Source organism: Eptatretus burgeri, chromosome 6 (genome assembly GCF_056783735.1).
Source record: "Eptatretus burgeri isolate ZD-2024b chromosome 6, Ebu_testis_v1, whole genome shotgun sequence".
Lineage (NCBI taxonomy): Eukaryota > Metazoa > Chordata > Myxini > Myxiniformes > Myxinidae > Eptatretus > Eptatretus burgeri.
In genome coordinates this window covers 24,326,399-24,347,661 of record NC_140966.1, presented here as the reverse complement: position 1 = coordinate 24,347,661, position 21,263 = coordinate 24,326,399, and the positions used below count along the sequence as shown (strand labels likewise).

The window sequence follows — 21,263 nt, the reverse complement described above, 5'->3', positions numbered from 1 at the left end:
ATATTTATATTGTTACGGCTGTGGAAATTCGCAATGCACCATAAAGGGTCCTTAGATCAGTTATGACGCTAAGTTTATGTGCAGATAGTTCCCCACCGTTGTTTAAAGTGAATTTGTGTGATTCATCGGGCTGCGACTCTTTGAGATAGCCGTTTTTCTTTTTCTATTGTTATTTTGAACATACCTCCACGCAAGCAACAAGCCGCGTTGAAAACCGTCGAACGAAAAATTGAACCGAAAGAGTTCCCTTTTGGGCGTGCGGATTTTTACCGCCTGTTTCTCCGAGGAGTGTGACAGAGGCAGGGGGAGGGCAGCTCGCCGCCGATTGGTGGATGAACAGCGTGAGGCGGTCGGGGTGAGGGAACGCCTCTTTTCGGGAACCTTCTCGAAGGGAGGTGAAGCCGAAAACGCAGAGGAGCGAAGGGCGGAGCCCCGCGCTATATAAGGCGGACCACGCGAGAGGTCCAGGAGCTCTCTCTGTCTGGGTCGTCGACGTCACTCTCTCTCTGGTCCATGAGCTCTCTGTCGAGGTAGAGCTCGCTTCCTCTCTCTTGGTGGCCAGGGTCGACGTCATTCTCTCTCTGGTCCATGAGCTCTCTGTCGGGATCGAGTGCTTCTCTCTCTTGGTGGCCAGGGTCGACATCCGTTCTCTCTCTGGTCCATTAGCTCTCGCCCTGTGGTCCATCATCCGTTCTCTCTCTGGTCCATGAACTCTCGCCCTGTGGTCCATCATCCGTTCTTTCTCTGGTGGTCCTGAAGCCCCTTCTGCCCTTCAGTCTTTTCTTGTTCGGTCGTGGGTCGTGGAAGCACCAGCAGCAACGCCGGAGAGAGCTCGCTGACCACGCCAGGGGCCCGAGGTCAGGCGCGGCTACGCAAGGCCGTGGGGAGTCGACATCGCGACCTGCCCACCTTCACGCCACGAGGGCGCGGGTAAGACCCTTCGGTCTCACGGGACCCGTTCGGTCCTCCAGGTCCCGTGCCATAAAGGTTTACGAACCCCGTCTACCTCCTTGCCTATGGGGAGGGTTTTTCTTTGTTTTCTTATGCATGCTGTGGCGCCGTGTCCTGCCAAGTAGAAACTGTGTAAGTGACTGTGCTTGTAAATGATAATCGTATTCGGTGGTAACGCTTTCTATTTGTTGCTTGTATATTGCATGACTGTATACGTGTGGTTGTAAATAAATGTCCTTGTGTGAAATGTATCCCGTTCGTCGTCTTTTTCCCTTTTGAAAGTGCCACCTTGAATCGCGGAATAAATTAGTAGTGGGTTTTGAACACCCGGGTAAAGAAGAGAATCACATCCGTCGAGGTCGGCGATAACACCGCTCGGTTATCACTGCAGCACGGAACAGACCGCTTAAGTGGTTCGTGTCCGAGGCCGACCTGCGGCGAGGTACGATCGCCCGGTCGACTACTCGCGCAGGTACTTAGGTCGAATTTGGTGAGCAACCCTATCCTTCGCGGGTGGGCAATTGGCACAATCGTGGTGAGGTTAAACCCCCACCCGTGATTGGCTCCTGGCGGTAGTTCCAGGAGGGTCACGACTGAATTGTCCGTCCGGTGGGTGACGCGGTTGCGATTCGAGTTACGCAATCGCTCGCACGCCAGGCGTGCCAGAATTCGTAACAATATATACACGACCGGGCGTAGTGGCGTGCGCCTGTAATCCGGCTACTCGGAGGCTTGGGTTGGAGGATCGCTTGAGGACGGGAGCTCTGCGCTGGGCCGTGCTATGAGAGGGTGTAAGGCATCCTAGAATCATGGCGAAACCCAATCCTTATCCCTGTGTCGTAAGAGGTGACCAGGGTTGCATCAGGAAGGGTATCCGGCATAAAACCTATGCCAAATCAGTATTCGGATCATAACGGATGATTCGCTGTGGCGACCCCTAACGGGAGCAGCCGAAAGCCGAACAGCAACAACATGTGTGTATATATATATATATGTACACACACACACACACACACACACACACACACACACACACACACACACATACATACACACACACACACACACACACACACACACACACACACACACACACACACACACACACACACACACATACATACACACGTGTGTTTGTGTGTTTGTTTTATGCTGTAGGTATAAAAATACATTGATGTAAAGTGAAGAAAAACCGTCAGTGATCAGAAATATAAATTCCGAGTTATTGAAACTTCAATGTTGCTTCCCATTCATGACCTCTCGATGCAACGCACAAATTATCAGAAAAGAAGAGGTCATTTGGCATGTCGTGAGCCCAAATGACCTCTTCTTTTTTCTGAATGGCCTTGCATAGCCTCAATAAAGTGATTATATTTAATTTCAGAGCATTTGACATTTGTATCAGGCTAAACGAATACTAATTGTGTTTCCACACAAGTAGATTCATCATGAAATACCTTTTAACGTTTTCTCTTTCAGCTTTACAAGTACATGTGCTGATCATGCTGCCCTGCCAAATGATAGGATGCTGAAAGGTGCATCAGCTTTCTTGGTACGTTATTCACCTCCATTTCTTGGACTATGCACTCCTGTCCATTTTGGTTTTCCCCGTTCTTCCTTGACGATCATATTGCTTAATGTTGATGACATGATGGATTCACCAAAATATATGTTTTGATGGCAATGTGGGGGATGCAATGACGAACAACCCATTTAATATATACTTTTCCACATGTTTTTCATTATGGGGTGATGTGTGCATTTAGCCACATGATGTCCTGTGAAGTCTTCTTTGTAGGGTGGGGGTGGGTTGGCAAGGTGGTCAAAACGATTTCAGTTAACCATGGCTGTGCATGTCACACCATTGTTTATGGACTTGAACTACATTGCAGAATTGCTCGAGTGCTTAACTTCAGGAAAGATGATACTAATCTCATCCCTGTGGACTGTTGTTGGGGAATCACTGATGCTGCACAGTAATCAGAAGTCTGGAATTTGTAAGGAGGCCAAGATATTTGCACACAATGATCTAGTGTTTGTAAAGGTTACCATGCATTTTTGCTCATCCACATTTGGAGTCAAGCACATAGGACAGCTGGTGTAAAGTTCTGTCTGAAAAATGGCATGCTCTTTGTAAATTATAAATGATCAAATCCTGCTCTTTGTGGATGAATCCTAATGCTTCGCCTATGTGGTTTTTCCACCTTGTCGTCTTGGAATGGATCAACCATGTTGTCGATAAATAGAACTATAAATATAGGATGTTATTTTGAATTTAATTGAAATGGCAAAAAGGTTTTATTTTGAGAAAAATGAAATATGTAACACCAAAGAAGAATCTCCTCCTGTGTTCAGTTGACAAAATACCCCTTTGTGGAGGGGCAGAGATTGGACAGAGAGCTGAGAGAGTGGAGGATCCGTCTGCCAACACTGGTTGTTTGTGGACTTTAAAGATCGCATGGTGTCTTTGTGAAATGTAGGCGAGTTATTCCCGACACCCGAGAAAAATTACAAATTCCTGCCACTTTCATTCTGCGACAGTGCAGCGATCTAGTCCAGGATTTCTGCTGGCCTTGAAACGTTTCTCGACTTGTCATGAAGTCCCAAAGCTCTGCCTTGAGTAATGGCCTCCATTGCTAAATCCCCTTGGTTTCTTGATGAGTTGACATTTTCTGATGAGACAATTTCTACAAATCAGTGGTAAAGTCAACCAACAGCGTTATCACATTTGGGTCCCGAACTACGACGATTAAATTGTATCGCACATCACCTTGTACCAGTCAGACTCCATGCCACTATGCTTTGAATGTGTGATGGTGCTTGAATGAGGTCTCCCCAGACAAGTGGGTCGGTTGACGTGAACCAATTGCGTGGCCATCTCGTTCCCTGACCTGTCTCCATTGGACGACGTTTTATGGGGCGACGTAAAACTGTTGTTGGCTCATCATAATCACATTATATGGATGAACTGAGGATTATGATCACAAATGCAATTAATGATATTACTCAGCAGCAACTGGAAAATGTTTTCAACAAGTTGGAAAATCAGATTAAACGATGCACAGTATTATGAAAGATGGCGTTTATGTTGAAGCCTAAAACTTTGAACTGTAATGAGTAAAAACATTATGCATTATATTTTCATGCACAGATTATAGTTCGTTTATATCATGTGTGCATCAAGAGTTATGAAAGTTCAAATTCGTACAATCACTTTATGGACATCCTGTACATTGTAGCGTCGACGGCTCAACTAATGTCTCGTTCATCGTGGCGGGAGGTTAAAGTCCCACGATGTTCCAAGTGGCTTAACTCCAGTGGAGACATTCTGAATTAATGGCGGACAAAACGTGTATGGGTCATGAGGAGAAACTCAAGAAACTTAGCTCTTTTTAAAACCAACAAGTTTATTCCTGAAGCAAAAGTAAAAAGAACCAGTGGATGATGGAATCGCGAGGAGACGATGGTGGGTTCGGTGGAAGAGAAAGCAATTAATAAATAATTATATACAACAAGAATAAAATAAATCTAAAAAAAACTAAAGCGCCACACACCAGACTCAGTCATTGATGGGGAAAGGGACAAAACCGGGGGACTCTGCTCTGGTGGTCGCGGGGACGAGCAAGCGATGATGAGATGGCCAGGATGATGAGGAGATGAAGCAGCAGACAGACGAAATGGGCACAGGGCAAAGACAGGCAGGCAGACAGGACGACCTCCTCAAAACTCTTGCAATTTTTCTCCTTACAAAATCCTTCTCTTCAGCACTCAAAGAAACTCAGACATGGTTATCCTCAGCAGTCTTTTTCTTCTCAGTCACTCCGTTCTCCTCCGACCTCCAACTGCCCAATCAGGCTCCTCCTTCTCTCTCTCTCTCTGGGCAATGCTCCGCTCAAGGCATCTATATCTCCGCCCCTGAAGGCGTGTATTGCTCCGCCCCTTGGGAGGCGACAAACACTCATCCCCTCATTCTCATGCCTCGTCTCCTGGTGCCCCCCCCTTACATCCCCGGAAGAGGTTGACATTGAGGTTATACGAAACAATTTCCTGAACCATAATCCCTCACAAACTCTTTCGATGCACCACCCCCTGTAGGGTGCACATTCAAACAAGACAATTCTTCAACTAATGTTTCCCGACTTAACACATCGAGATTGGCCAACTACCCCTATACATGGACCATGCTACTCTATACATTCTTCTCTGCTCTTTGTGAATATCCAACCTCCTCCCCCCTCCCACCCCACCCCTCGCACCAATGTAACAACACATATTGAAAGATAAAATAAAACGCTGATGTTTCTTGGATTATTGTTTGGATTAGAACTCTCAGAACAGATAAATGTACCAAAATAAAAATGGAAAGTCAGTCTTTCATCTAATTTCTTTATTTCAATGTTGTTGAGCACCAACCTTACATGCAGTGATTTTAAAGCTGCTTTCTAATAGGGTCAGATTTTTGCCTTTTCCTACATTTATTGCAGATGGTTTGCAATCATGATGCTCCCTCAGATTTGAAAGGCATCTTAGATCACACAGCATTTCACATGATCAACCTAACTTGCACCTTTGGTAGTTTGTTCACAATCACATCACATTTTAAGTTGAGGACATGCAAAATGTAATTGGTTTGGACAGATTCTAAGATATGGGCCAGGGACTGTTTGTTATTTTTTAAAAAGTTCATGAGACCTTTTTAAAACCATGTGTTTCGGAATGGTCCTTAACATTTTATTAAACATCATCCAGTATGCGTTTCATTTCTACCGGGAGCAATTACCATTACACTAGTTTAACAGAAAAGTGTGGCTGCAGTGGACTGCAAAAACATTTACCCCCCTCCAAAGTTTTTATATTTTGATGCCATCTGAGCTTATTTAATAATGCTTTCAAATCAAACATCATATGTAGAGTCTTCACAAACCACTCCAAAGTGATAAAGCTAAAAAAAAAAAAATGCAGAGAAAATGTGAATAAGTTAGATAAACAGAGAAAATTAGATGATTCTCAGGTACATAAGTATTCAAACCCTTTGCCTAATTAACCATAAATCACTTCAGAAGCAAATTATTTGTTTGAAAGGTTACAAAATAAGTGTAATATGTTTCGCCTGAATGTAATCAGTGGTTTAACTGAGAAATTAAACTCCCCCACTTGTCTAAGGAGTTTTAAGGTGCAAGTCACTTGGTCAACCTACAAGGCAAACATGAAGACCAAGGAGCTTTCTAAATAAGTCAGACATAAAGTGGTGGAGAAGCACCATTCAGGAGAGGGTTATAAGAAGATTTAAAAGTCACTCATTATCCCTTTGGAAACGGTGAAATCCATCATTCAGAAGTGGAAGACGTATCATACCATCCAGACTTTAACCAGATCAGGTCACCCATCCAAACTCAACAGCTGGGCAAGCAGGAAACCATTTCAGGATGTCACTGTAAATCCAGCAATAACTTTGAATGATCTGCAAGGCTCTACGTCTGAGATGGGAGTCAGGGTTCATCAATCAACAATATCCCATTCCCTTCACACAGTTGGCCTTTATGGACAGGTAGCAAGAAAGAAGCCATTATTGAAAAAGACACATCTAAAAACTCATATGGAGTTTGCAAAAAAGCATCCTAATGATAATGAAGGCATGTGGAGAAAAGTTTTGTGATCAGATGAGACAAAAATTTTACTTTTTGGTGTAAAATCAAAGTGTTACATCTGCCGCCAGCCTAATACTGCACATCATCCAGTCAACATCATCCCTACAATCAAACATGGTGGTGGTATGGCAGCATCGTGTGTTAGGGCTGCTATTCATCAGAAGGGACTGGTAAGCTTGTCAGGATGGAAGAGACAATGTATGGTGCAAAGCAAAGTACAGGAGAATCCTTGATGAAAACCTGCTCGAGTTGGCCATTAATCTGAAACTGGGTAGGAGATTGACATTTCAGCATGACAGTGATCTGAAGCACAAAGCTAAAGCCACAATGGTGTGGTTGAATAATAAGAAAACAAGAAGACAGACATAGTGCAGAGCACGATACATGCAAAATCCAGAAAACAAATTAGACTTCAAAAATAATTGGTGGTTGAATTCAATGACCAAATATGCAACTCCTCTTCAAATTTCAAGTGAATTGGATGAAAATGACGATTTTAGAAATTTGACCTATGTTGACCTCAAAAATAATTGGTGGTTGAATTCAGTGACCTGAAATGCAAATCCTCTTCAAATTTCAAGTCAATGGGATTAAAATTGAGGATTTTAGAAATCTCACCTCACTTGTTGACCTTTGGCCAATGTTGATCTCAAAAATAATTGGTGGTTGAATTCAGTGACTTGATGTGTAAATCCTTTTCAAATTTCAAGTCAATTGGATGAAAATTGAGGATTTTAGAAATACCTGTTGCGTTGTTGACTTTGTGCCTATTTTGACTTTTTGGTCGATGTTGACCTCATAAATAATTGGCTGGCTGAATTCAGTGACCTGAAATATACTGTAAATCCTCTTCAAATTTCAAATCAATTGGATGAAAATGGAGGATTTTTGAAATCTCACCTAAGTTGTTGACCTTTTGGTCGATGTTGACCTCAAAAATAATTGGCTGGCTGAATTCAGTGACCTGAAATATATAAATCCTGTTCAAATTTCAAATCAATTTGATAAAAATTGAGGATTTTAGAAATTTCACAAATTTGTTGACCGTTGTTGACCTTTTGACCTCAAAAAAACAATCGGCTTCTTGCTCATGCCAAACTCTGCCATGCGGTAAAGTTTCGTGAAGGTCGGTATAAAATTGTGACCTGTAGGCGACAAACACAGAATAACAAAATCAACTGACCAATGTACTTGAAAAATCTTCGATTTTGCAAGTAATAAATGTTCTTGAGTTGTGCAGTCAAAATCCCGACTTAAACCCAATTGAGCATTTATGGTGAGACTTGAAGATTGCATTGCATCGACGATCCCCATCAAACTTGCAGAACTGGAGTCGTTTTCACATGAAGAATGGGCAAACATTTCATCATCTCACTGTGCAACTTGCTGTCTTTGCTGCAAAAGGTTCTTCCACCAAGTACTGACCTCAGGGGCTGAATACTTTTGCAACCAGTGAATTTTGATTTCTATATGTTTTTTCCAGTTATTCGTGACATGTAACCTCCTTCAACTATAACAGTGTTTTGTTTTATCTATTCAGCTATGAAAAAAAAAAGTTATGAAAAAAATAAAATAAACCAATGTCACCCGCAGGGTGACCCGTATCTTGCCAAAAGGTGACCACGTGTGACTTATTTAAGGTCACACTGAGGTGAACAGAGCTGCTATCCACCCGGAGCGACTCCTTGAGGAATATCTGCCTACGAGAGATTCCGATGAGAATCGTTCTACAGAGTAACCATGAAAAATATGTTTTTGCCTCATAACGTCACCAAATGACGTCATAATGTCTCAAGCTTGACATATCTAGAAAGCACTCATCGAGGTGTTCAATTTGAGGTACTACACGATATGGTTCCTAAAACTTGAAAATTTGACCTTGGGGTCAAATATGTTTGACCTCAGGCGCTAACCATGAAGGTCAAGGCCAATCGCCACCAAAAATTAATCAGCTGAGCGCCAGACCATGAACTATATTCCCATGAAGTTTGAAGACGATCCGATCAAAATTACTCAAAAAATAAGGGTTTCGTCGACTCCCCTGATTTGCGCCAAAGTGACCTTGACCTTTGACCTTGACCTTCAAAATTTTGTGCACTGAAAGGGACCTCTATAGGCCTCTGATATGCGAAGTTACAAAATTTTCCGATGATAACTGTGCTCTGCAGAATTTTTATACGTGATTACAGACAAACAAAAAAAACAAAAACATACAAGCTGACTAACATATCTTGCAAAAACTTCGTTTTGGCAAGATAAAAACAGTTAATTTGGCAAAAGTGTTTCTATGACCAGTGGTGAGAAAAAAAATTTGTGAACCATTTTGAATTTTCTGTATTTCTGGATAAATTTAATCTAAAATGTGATCAGATCTTCATCCTAGTTCTAATAATATAGAAACAGAACCTGATTAAACAAAAAGCACACCAAAAGTATCTATTTTTCAGTTATTTATTGAGCAAAATGTTCCAACATTCAATCTCTTTCTTGGAAAAAGTTTGTAAACCTTGAGATTAATCAGCTCAATTAAGGGGGTAATTACAATCAGGTGTTTCAATCAATGGGATGACAATCAGGAGTGTGTTTGGGTGGCCCTACCTGATATGAAAAACATAACCTTTCTTCGTCACCCTCAGAGTCTGGTCTTCACCACAAAGGTTTGTGGAAGCGTGTCATGCCCCGATCAAAAGAGATTTCTGAGGACCTCAGAAAAAGAGTTGTCGATGCTCATCGGTCTGGAAAGGGTTACAAATCCATTTCTAATGATGTTGGGCTCCATGAATCCATTGTCAGGCAGATAGTGTACAAATGGAGAAAATTCAACACCATTGTTGCTCTTTCCAGGAGCGGTCATCCAACGAAATTCACTCCAAGAGCAAGGCGTACAATAATCCAGGACGTCACAAAGAACTCCAGGGTAACGTCTAAGGATCGGCAGGCCTCTCTTGCATTAGCTAATGTCAATGTTTATGAGTTCACAATCAGGAAAATACTGAACAAGAATGGTGTGCATGGGAGAATAGCAAGGAGGAAACCACTGCTCTCCAAGAAGAACATCGCCACCCATCTCAAGATTGTCAAAGACCACTGGGATGATCCAGAAGACTATTGGAAGAATGTTCTGTGGACAGATGAGTTGAAAGTGGAGTTTTTTGGCTTCAATGAGAAATTAATGCATGGCGAAAACCAAACACTGCATTCCAACATATGAACCTCATCCCACTCGTGAAGCATGGTGGTACGAGTATCATGGTTTGGGGCTGCTTTGCTGCCTCAGGACTCGGATGGCTTGCCATCATTGACGGAACCATGAATTCTGGATTGTACCAGCAAATTCTTCAAGAGATTGTAAGGGCATCCGTACGTGAGCTGAAGCTTAACATAAAGTGGGTCATGCAGCATGACAATGATCCTAAATAAACCAGTAAATCTATAACAGAATGGGTGAAGCAGAAGAGATTTTTTTTTTGTTTTGGAATGGCCAAATCAAAGTCGAGATCTTGACCCAATTCAAATGTTGTGGCAGAATCTGAAGTGAGCAGTTCATGTGAGGAAGCCCATAAATCTCTCTGAGTTGAAGCAGTTCTGTAAGGAGGAATAGGTGAAAATTCCTCCAAGCCGATGTGCAGGACTGATCAAGAGTTACAGGAAACGTTTGGTTGAAGTTATTGCTGCTCAAGGGGGTGCCACCAGTTACTCAATGTAAAAGGTTCACATACTTTTTCTGACAAAGAAATTGAATGTTGGAACTCTTTGCTCAATAAATAAATGAAAAAGTAGATTTTGTTTTGCATGCTAATTGTTTAATCAGTTTCTCTCTATCTATTATTAGGACTTAGATCAGTAATCTTCACTATTTTTTTACAGGGAGGCCACTTTTGTTGATAAGACATCAGTGTGAGCCGCCACACCGCCTGCAGGACTCCATAATGGCTGCTCTAAGGCCGCGCTCCCACACACTCCTCTTAGTTGTAGTTAACTGGGCTGCAAGCATAATTGTTTGTAAACTGACATCTACTGATGTAGTTACAGTATGTTACTTTTCTGCTTCACGTTGGAACACTCATTTGAAAACATTGGGTCAATTTGATAGCATTTATGGAGGATTAAGATGGGGGTGTTTTCACATTTGTGTATCATCGGCCACACGTCGGGGCTGCACTTTAGGCCACCAGGGGCTGCCAGTGGCTCCCGGGCTACGCAATGAAGAACAGTGTCTCAGATGAAGACCTGACCACATTTTAGATCAAATTTATTCAGAAATACAGAAAATTCTAAAGGGTTCACAAAGTCTTTTTTCACCACTGTAATTCACAATTCATCTAAATGTGGCATTATTGTTCGGGGGTAAATACTTTTGCAGGCCATTGTACGTTTGTTGATGCAGAATTATGTCACTACCACAACCGGCAACCTGTTTGGCCTGATCCGATGGCTCATGATGCTTGGAAACCATGATACTAAAAGTATTTGTCCATTGTCTACGAATTATTGTCCTTGTAATTTACATGAAAGTACATTATTGTCTATTAATGCCTTTGTCCTGCTTATGATTTACATACAAGTTCTACAATGATCAATGTGAAAAAATTAAATTTCATTAACATTACCGGTATTTGACTGGTGTATGTACAATGTTAACCCAGGTGGAAACATTTTTCTTTTCTGCTGGTTCAAATCGTGACTTCTTGTTGAATTAATAATTGGAATCGCCTAATCAATAAAATATTGTTACGTAGAAGAGGGGGGGTGGGGAGGGGGACCCATTGCTCGATTGTGGTAAGAATAGTATGGACCATGTCATACGTTTGATAATTTACAAGAGTAATCTAAGTAAGTCATATTGTAAAACGTGCATGAGGAGGCAGTGAGTGTTAACTTTAAGACGGTGCAGGGTAAGTTTGTTGTGTAAACCCTCCTGTAAATCAAGTGAGGTCGGATGAGGTCTTGCAGCACTGGGCATTTAACACCAAAGGCACACTGGAAATCGCATTCACTTTTGGGGAAATGACCATTACAAACTGTTTGGCTGGAAGGCCGCTCAAGTCATGGCAGCAAAGTCTGCTGCGGAGCCTTGGAGGAAGACGGAACACTTTTGTTTAGGGCTATCTCACAGGGTGTGATGCCCCAAAAGATGGCCCTGCCCACAAGTAGCGGGCAGCCAATAACAGGAACTCACCATGCATGGGGCCGGTCCCAGAGTTCACGAGGGTAAGTGGCCACAGTCCATGTGGCAGTTGAGCTTTGAACATGAGGATGTCATCAACACCTTGCTTGTTCCTTTCCTTGCCCTTCGAAGAAGAGACATCTCTCTCATCTTGCCTCCCTCATCACCATTCCCACCTCAGGTCCATTGCTTCCTCAGCTGCACTTCGTCTGTGCAGAGCCGACCTGCACAACCATGCCATTATGGTGGAGCCCCATCCAGCTCATGCTAGCCACAATTCTTTGCCTGTCCCCATTGTTCATCATGTGCAAGTCTTGTAAATGGTGCCATGAGGGGGTGGGCTTGATTTATTTCTTATTGTACATAAGTTAGGTTATTCGTGCCTCACCTTCCCCATTTGTTGTCCTCCTGTGGCAGATCTGGCCGGGTTTTGTTGTCTTGGTTACCCCTGTGTCGTATTTCATTTTTATAAACCTTTTTTTATTGGAAGACACGTTTTCCTGCATGAGCCTCCCACGTGTTGCACCACCATGTTCGGCCTCGGATTGGAGTGATGTTTGGGGTTTCTCAAATGGTAAAGAACAGTAAATTGAACACGGTGTGAATTTGGTTAGCTCAGTGATTTTCAGGAGTAGCAAAAGCACCTGGCGTGAGTCAGACGTGTCGACGTGACAATATTTTGGATACCACATCAATATGCGTCTTCAAAAATTTATCGAGAGACTTGGGCTCGGACTGGGACTCAGAACAGCTTTCACATCCTCGTTAATTCGTTATAATATCGAGTCCCTCGTCATTTCGACCTTCTGAGTGCAGTTAGGATTTTTTTCCTGCAGGAATCTTTAATAGTATGGCACATTCTAATGTCTAAATCCGAGGAGCTTTAACATGATGAAAGGAAATGTTAACACTCAACGTGCACCCGACACGGTCGAGAAAGGCTTTCTTCTCCATTAACTGAAGGGTTGAATTGCATGGATTGCCAAAGCAATCGAGGATGCCGATGTTTGGCTTCTCTGTTTATGCGATGGAACCACCAGGCTGTGTGACAGATTGGCATTACCATATCTGCTTGGGAGAAAAATGTGAGCGCTTTGTTTGTATCCCATGTTGTGTGTGCATCCGAAAATAGTTTATTTAATGTTTATTTCAGCAAATTATCTCAGTGTTATAATGCCTTTATGACCGCAATGCAAATCCATCATGAAGATTCTTTATTTTTTGGTAAAAAGCTAATCCAACCGGCTTACAGCAACTTAAAATTCTTCACTTGATGCAAAACTCTGAGTGCAGAGTTGGGTGTGGCTTAGCCTATTTGCATTAACCAGGCAAGGCAGGGCAGCTGCCAGCCCCATGTCAGACTTGCCGCTTGGTCCTGCTAACGATTAGCTTGGCACATGATGAAATGTCTTGCAATGCTCTCATCCACCCCATGCCCTCCACCAACTCTTGTGTCTGCCACTGAATTTACCACCTCTATTGCACCGTGCCCTTTTTCAGAATGTCTGCAGCCGGATCAGTCACCTTCGCTAACTTTACGCTCAGCCAAGGCTATATTTTTAGTTCCTAAAATGGCTACTTCACCATTGTTATTCGGAGATTTGTTTGACCTAAGCTGGGGAAATGTTTGCTTATCGAGATGTGCATTAAACAACCTTATGTGTTGCTCAAAGTAAATCCAATGTTTCATTTTGCTGTACCGACTTATTGCAATTGGATGGTCGAAAATTCACCAGATAACCAGATTTTTACATCACCAATAGGTGTGCATGTTAAGTACTTTTCAACTGGAGAATGAACATGAATGATGCATATCATCATAATATAACCCAAGGAGTGTCTGTCAGTGAGTTTGTTTTACTTCTATGCATTCCTGAACCGCTGGATGGAATGAGTTGAAAACTGATGGTTGTGATCGGGGTGTGCAATGGGAAGCTTCTGTGCAGCAAATGAAAATTCATCGCCCCAGAGGTTTGGGTGGGGAACAACGCTTCCAGTTAAACGAGGTATTACAGTTTCTAAAATAGCCAATTAATCTGTTGGTAATTCTGGAGAATTAACCCTTCCTTTATGATTTTTTGTGACTATCAGTAACACAACACAACTTTTACCAGTGCAGTGTTAAAGGATCACAATTGGTGTTGCCTGTTTAGAATTTCTAAGTAAGTACTCAGCTCGTGATATTGCGAGAGCAGGTGCAAATCTCGTACACCATTTAAATATTACAATTTTCATGAAATTTTAAAATTAATTATAACTGAAAATATCAAAGTCTGTTTTTTTTAAGTCCTTTTCATCAATGTTACATGACGTTGTCATCTTGTATTGTCCTTGTCCGGAACATTATAGATCTACGACGTCCTCCACGACCTCTGGATCATTGTGTGAATATTGTTACGGCTGTGGAAATTCGCAATACACCATAAAGGTTCCTTAGATCAGTTATGATGCTAAGTTTATGTGCAGATAGGTCCCCACCGTTGTTAAAGGGATTTATTCATCTTCACTGGGCTGCGACCCTTTGAGATAGCCGTTTTTCTTTCGCTATCATTATTTTGGCCCGACAGATCACGCTACGACCCTTTCCACCGCAAAAACCGTCCGAAAACATTGAGCGAAGGCCCAGTGAAAAGAACTGGGATGACGCGCCAGTTTTCCCGCCGTTTTATCACCGCCAAGGCTGGCACGAGAAGCGGCGAGGAGCTCACTCGCGATTGGTGGACACGGGGCGTGAGGCGGTTGGAGTGAGGGCACGCCCCTTTTCGAGAAGCTTCTCGAAGGGAGGCGGAGCCGAAAACGGGGAGGAGCGAAGGGCGGAGCCCCGCGCTATATAAGGCGGACCACACACGGGCTCCCTCTCCTCTCATGGTGGTCGGGGTCGAGTTTGCTCTTCTCTTGGCGGTTCGGGCAGCTCGTGTTCAGTTCAGTTCGTGGTGGCTGCTCGTTGAGCTCGCAGTTCGTGTTCAGTTCAGTTTGTGGTGGCTGCTCGTCGAGCTCGCAGCTCATGTTCAGTTCAGTTCGTGGCGGCTGCTCGTCGAGCTCGCAGCTCGTGTTCAGTTCAGTTCGTGCCTTTTGTCACCAGGGTGCGGTTCAGTTCAGTTTGTGGTGGTTCATCTCCTTCGAGCAGCTAATTCGTGAGCTCGGGCTTCTTGTTTTCTTGGGACACGGACGGACGGCGCCGCTTTGCCAGCTCGGGCGCGCAAGCCTGCACACACGAGAGGAGAGTGCCGGAGAGAGCTCGCCGACCGTCGCACCACGAGGGTGCAGGTAACCAGTGTCTGTCTCGTGGGCCCATTCGGTCATCCACGGCCCACGGCCATAAAGGTTTATAAACCCCGTCTACCCCCTTGCCTATGAGGGGGTCATTTATTTTGTTCTGTGTGAATGATGTGGCGCCATGTCTGCAAGTAGAACCTGTTTAAGTGACTGTACACTATAAGCATATTCGGTGATATTGCTTTTATTTCCATGCTTTTTCTGTATATTGCATGACTGCCTTGGCTGTACATACGTGCTGTATAAATAAATGTGCTTTGTTTGAATGTATCCCGTTCGTCGTGTCCTATTTCCCCTTTGAAAGTGCCATCTTGCATCGTGGAATGAGTGGTGGGTTTTGAACACCCGAGTAAAGAAGAATCACTGAACCGTCGAGGTCGGCGATAACACCGCTTGGTTATCCCTGTAGCACGGAACGAACCGCTTAAGCGGTTTGTGTCCTAAGCCGACGTGCGGTGCGGTGCAACCCCTCGGTGGGTTACCCACGCGGGTACTTAGGTATATCGACATTCGGCGATTCACCCTATTTCGCGCGGGTAGAATGCGGACTGGGCTGTGGTGAGGTTAAACCCCCACCCGTGACTGGTTTCTGGCGATAGTTCCAGGAGGGTCACGACTGAATTGTCCGTCCGGCGGGTGACGCTGTCACGAATAGAGGTACGCGGCTGATCGCACGCCAGGCGGGCCAGAATTCGTAACAATATTTTTAATCCTCCCCCTATACTACTATTGGATAAGAAGAGGCTTATACCTGTTGTATGGTTTGTTTCTACAATTAGTGCCCCCAGTTTTTAATGCTATTTCAGAGTTTCTTAGACACCAAGGAGTGCTAAACCCCTATTTAAAGTTTTTTTTCTTCCTTTTTTCTGCCAATGTCCGAGATGTGTCTCGGAGACAGCTTGGACATTCAGGATGACATTTGGCAACAGTAATGAGAATAAAAAGTATGCAGGGTGAACACAATATTTTTGACCTTGACTTCAGTTTTTTAGGTCATGACCTAATTATAGGCAATTTAACATTTTCCACCAGAACTCGACTAAGGTTTGTCTGATCAGAACAAAATTGCCCTTTCTCGATAGTCTAGAACAAGGTGCATTTATGAATAATGTACATTATACCCCTCTGAGTTAAAGTTCAATGTTAAATGGTGGTATGAAAAAATAATGCTTTTTTATTGTAATCGCTCAATCTTTAAGACCGCTTGGCCTTCCAAGATGTTCTTGCATCATCACAGTGTTCCCACACTGAAGTTGTGCACCTGATATTTGATCAGTATCCTTGACCTCCTTTTTTTTTCTTCATATTGTGACATAATTAACTAAAACACTTTTATGATCATAACTTCAATAATTTTTCCACCGATTTTCATGAAGTTTAGCTTTATGGATACATTCAATATGGGAGGACACATTTTATATGTATCCCTAAATGTTGAAGGTCAAGGTCATGGTGGTCAAAAAATAATATGGCCATCATTGGATTGCTGGCACCAGAGGAGGCTGATCCTTGGCAATCGCTTTGTGATTACAGATATCTAGTTTCATTTTGATGCATTATATTCGTTACAGAGCATCGGTGCTGCCATGGCAGTTTCATAGCAAGGCTTAAACTGGATGATGCAGTTTGCCATTGTCTTCCCAGCATTGTTTGTCTGTGCTCTATCCTTTTAAATCCTGAGTATCAAGCAAGGAAGCAGCACACACCATTTTTTTTTAAATGTCTTTGGTTTGACTTGACCACTAACCTGCCAAAACTCAGAGCAGACATTCAAACCATTACACCACTGAGTCTGGTATTGTATGAATATACAACATATAAATATACCCAGAACTTCCGTTAATTAAAGTTAGTCAGAATTAGTGTTTACTAATTGATTTGACTGTCACTTTGTGGTTTCAGATATTGTTTCTTAGCTTGATACCGTATATGGCAGTGTATTCTGAGATCGCTTTGTGTCACTAAATGTGGATCTCATCCAAAAATCCGGATTTGCTGCACAGCGCTGAATTCCCACACATTTTGCTGATGTGAAAATGCACGTACGTGCACGCACACGCAAGAATCTGTTGAGTTATGCTTCTCTACAGCAAGATGTCGAGCTCTAGTCCTTGGGGAAGCCTCTTCAGCTGATGCCGATTGCCACCTTCGCCGGAAGCTGGCTTGGTTAAGCCGTGTGCTGGACATAGCACTTATTTTATAGCCAGAGTCGCCTCGCCTGGAATTAAGATGCGGCAGCTGTTGCAAATAACCTCACACTTTTTGGTGTGGGAAACAAGGCTGCTTTTATTTTTGCCTTTGTGTTCAGAAATTAAAATAACATAATGTGAAACATATAAATATAACAGACACACATCTGACTGGTGCATATCCATTGACATAGTCTATTCAAGAAAAGGCCGATTGCTTAATCACTTATTACTTGGCTTTCCTTTACCAACAATGAAAACATGCTTTGTGTTCACCATGATACTGGAAACTGACAGGTACAGCAAGGAGTGACGATTGTACCGGATGATGGTGTAATATTTCCAAAAGGCAGCATGATTCAGTTGACTGTGTATGATCTGTGCTTGCTGACTGTTGCCTCAATGAGATACTTGAGGAATGAAGTGAAAACCGCTTTGATTAGGGGATGATAATTAATTAATTTGCAAATCAAGATAACTCTTCCAACCTCAATCTTTTCAACATAATCATCATGTATTTTACAGATGTGAGATTGTTTGCTACTTTATATGCCTCTGATGATGGAGTCATCAGAGCCATTATGTTTTCTGGGTTGTCCGTCTGGTTGTCTGTCCATCCGTGCTTCCGTAATAGGTTTTTTTTTACCGCGATAACTTAAGAAGTAAAACTTGGTACAAGAATGTATAATGATGTAATAATGTGGGCGGAGGCATATCGGTCGACTTCATGACCTCAAAAAGAGTGCTGTTCTAGTCATCTTCTGCTTTGAGACATTTTACATTGTGAATGAAAATGGAGTCAAACAAATATGCAGGCAATCAAGTTTTGAACTCCTTCACAGTATCATTAAAATGGTGTTCATTTAAAACCATGTGGAAGCCTCTGGAGGACTTTCTCTGGAGGATCAACCCAATGCACATCTGAAGGCATTCAGCCGGGTATGCTTATGTCATCGTTAACACAATGTTTGACTGGACACTCACCTCAAAGCTGTCTAGCCTGGGTTAGAATCCAGACTCAGCTATAAACTGTCATCCTTGTCATCCTGCTGTTTTACAGGCAGAGCGATTCATTAATGTGTGTGCCGTCCTTTGGATGGACGTTAAACTGGCGTCCCGTCTGCCGGCAATAGTTGGTGGATGGTAAATATCCCACAGTATCCTTTGCGAAGATTAGGCAAGTTAGCGCTGGCACCAAGGACAAATTCCACTTTCCTGTCCTGACTTCCTGTGTCAGAGTGTCGACCGACTTAGCCGACTTCGTAACTGCTTCGGCAGAACCAACACCCTACATAGAGCATGCTACGTTGGTACAAGATGATCGATTTTTGAAGTTTCGTTTTTGAAACCTCACCGAGCTCGATTGAGGTTAACAACACTGCTCATGGCATTTCGTTGAATGGAAAAGAGAGAACTTAAAGTGAAAGCCATGCCAAAGAACATGCTTTCAGGATTGAAAAGTCAGTCTGACACACAAAGGATGATAAATTTTTTGAAGAAAGAGGACGCCATATGAAGTATAATCGACAAAGAATTGGGTATTCCAGGTTTTCGGAACTAGGAAATTATACTGATGAGCACGGTTTTAGGGTCACGCATTTTTTTTTACCCCTCTCACGCGAAGTGAAACGTGTTAAATGGTTAAGTTAAGCAATTCGGTTAAGGTTAAAAAAAATTAAGGTTCATGTCTGTTTTTTCTGTCTTATCAGTTTATGATCGAGGAACAACTTATTTAAATCAAATGTTATATTTTGAACACGAATCAGAATATGAATCAAAAGACAAGCCTGTCGTTTTTTTTACTGTAACTTGGCTCTGAATTAGTCCGGATCGCATATCTGCAGAGAGGAGTGAGATAGTATTTTTACTGTCTGCCAGCCTGTTAATCAGAAAATTTAATATGATTCCAAACAGGAAATACTGTTTTTAAGGATGTCATAATGGACACATATCACAGGCACGAACAACGAATGTAACGTGTTAAATAGGGAGGTGTATTCGACACTGGGAAAATAACAGTAAAACCTGGAATTTATTTCATTTATACCACTGATTTTTTTCCACTATTATACCACTAACAGCTTGGTTACCATTATTATTAAAGGTAAATTTCATGACCTTAATAAATCAAGAAAAGAAACTTTATATTCTTCATACAGGAAGATAATTCTGGTGTTGGCTTTACAGATAAGATGGCTGGCCTAAGATCTTCCAGTCTTGAGTTTGAGCCCAAGTGATACCCTTACATAACACCAGGTGGGTTGCCTCAGCCTGTATTCCTTCTGAGGTCAACAAAATAACTACCAGCTTATTGGAAACGGTGGCACTGCATTAGTGGCACAGCCAAGCTCCCAGAAATGATGCAACCACAGCCTCAGCCTCCATATGCAATAAAAATAATAATAATAATAATAATAATAATAATAATAATATTACTTTATTTCATGTTCTTAATAACTCTTTTATTGATGAAAATAAGCATCACAAAAACAATGCTTAAACATGTTAATTAAGGGTACAGTTCAGACAAATTTTAAAGTTGAAGTCCCTAAACTTATTTTCCCCATTATCCCCTAAGTTTGTGGATTTGCGGTTCACTGGGATTTTCAAGAATGTAACCCCCGGGAACGTCAAGGCCGTCGTGTATTGACTTAAACACGGCGTGGGGTATCATGTTCTATGAACTCTCTAGTTACTTCTGCCACCGAAGGATGGAGGTTACATTTTCACCCCTGTCTGCCTGTCTGTCTGTCTGCTTGTTTGTCTGTCTATGAACAGGGTATATTAAAATGTTGTGGACAAATTAGGATTAAATTTGGTGGAGAGGTTTGGTATGTGACAAGGACGAATCATGTGTGACTGGATGTGGATACGAGAATTTTTTAAGCAGAACAAGCCGATTCGATTTTGGTTGAGGTCCGGCTCCACATTGGGCCTGTCAGTAGGATACAAAACGTAAGCTGTTTAGCCTGGTAGAGGTATGTGCTCTACCGAGTGCTGTTCGAGTTCGTCTTGTCCTGAAGAAGATGCGAGACTATTGCAGAGTGTGTGTGTGTGTGTGTGTGTGTGTGTGTGTGTGTGTGTGTGTGTGTGTGTGTGTGTGTGTGTGTGTGTGTGTGTGTGTGTGTGTGTGTGTGTGTGTGTGTGTGTGTGTGTGTGTGTGTGTGCGTGCGCGCGTCCATCCGTCTGTCTGGATCCATATAGTTTTGCTTTAAAAATGTTTTTCTCTGCAACCGCTTATCCGATCGATGGGAAACTTTAAACATAGGAGGGACTCCCTATGGAGAATATGTTTTTGCTAACTCAGATGTCATAGGTCACAATGGTATGACAGAAAAAATTTGGACATCATTTTATCTGAAACTGCTCAACAAAAAAAAAATTGAAACTTCACATGTGTCATCAACTACCCAAGCAGTGTATAGGGTGATAACGATGACGTCATCGGTGAAGTGGTATTCCAGCCATAATTGCTTGAATTGAAGTGTTTATCCGAAAAATCTGAAACTTCTTATATCAGATCTGTGACCTGATGTGAGTGAAGAATTAAATTTATGACATTCATAACCTATGCCATTAAACGATGTGACATAATAGGATGCATGGATGATACGGGTATATGACCAATAATAGTCGTGTGTTCAGTTAATGATGGTATTTTTGTTCAGAATGAATGCACGATGTGAGACTCTACAAGTCATCGGTACGTTTACTATTGTTTCAATGAAGTTATGCATAAAAGAAAGTCAGTTCATGATTACGTTAATTAATGTAAAGCGACATTGGAATACTTCTAAGTAATCCTGTAATAAGTAAGTCTAGTTGTATATACAAGGATATTTAATTGACCAAAGATAGAATATTCACCAGGAGTGTGACCTCCACATTCAGAATGTTTCAATTTCCACTTTGGGATGACTGGATGATTTGTAAAAAGTAAAGGAATCTTTTGTGTGTTAAAATGTTAAGATTTTTGTAAAATATAAACATGTCAGGTGACCCCATCAAGATCAGGTCATTTAGACTTTAGTA

At 42.3% G+C, this 21,263-nt stretch overlaps 1 protein-coding gene across 21 annotated transcripts in view; it reads left to right on the top strand.

Moving 5' to 3' along the window:
* The window catches only part of LOC147024409 (uncharacterized), a 200,601-nt gene that overhangs the window by 158,027 nt on the left and 21,311 nt on the right, over nucleotides 1–21,263 (top strand). For 8 of the 21 annotated variants that reach the window (XM_085884307.1, XM_085884311.1, XM_085884312.1 and 5 more), the window contains one exon: nucleotides 2,431–2,503. Coding sequence is in view for 7 of the 21 variants with exons in the window: in XM_085884316.1 (XP_085740442.1) it covers nucleotides 2,431–2,503; nucleotides 14,334–14,600 (340 nt within the window). In the remaining 14 variants the exon portion in view is untranslated. The other 13 variants (XR_015059014.1, XR_015059009.1, XM_085884318.1 and 10 more) reach the window with 6 other exon arrangements.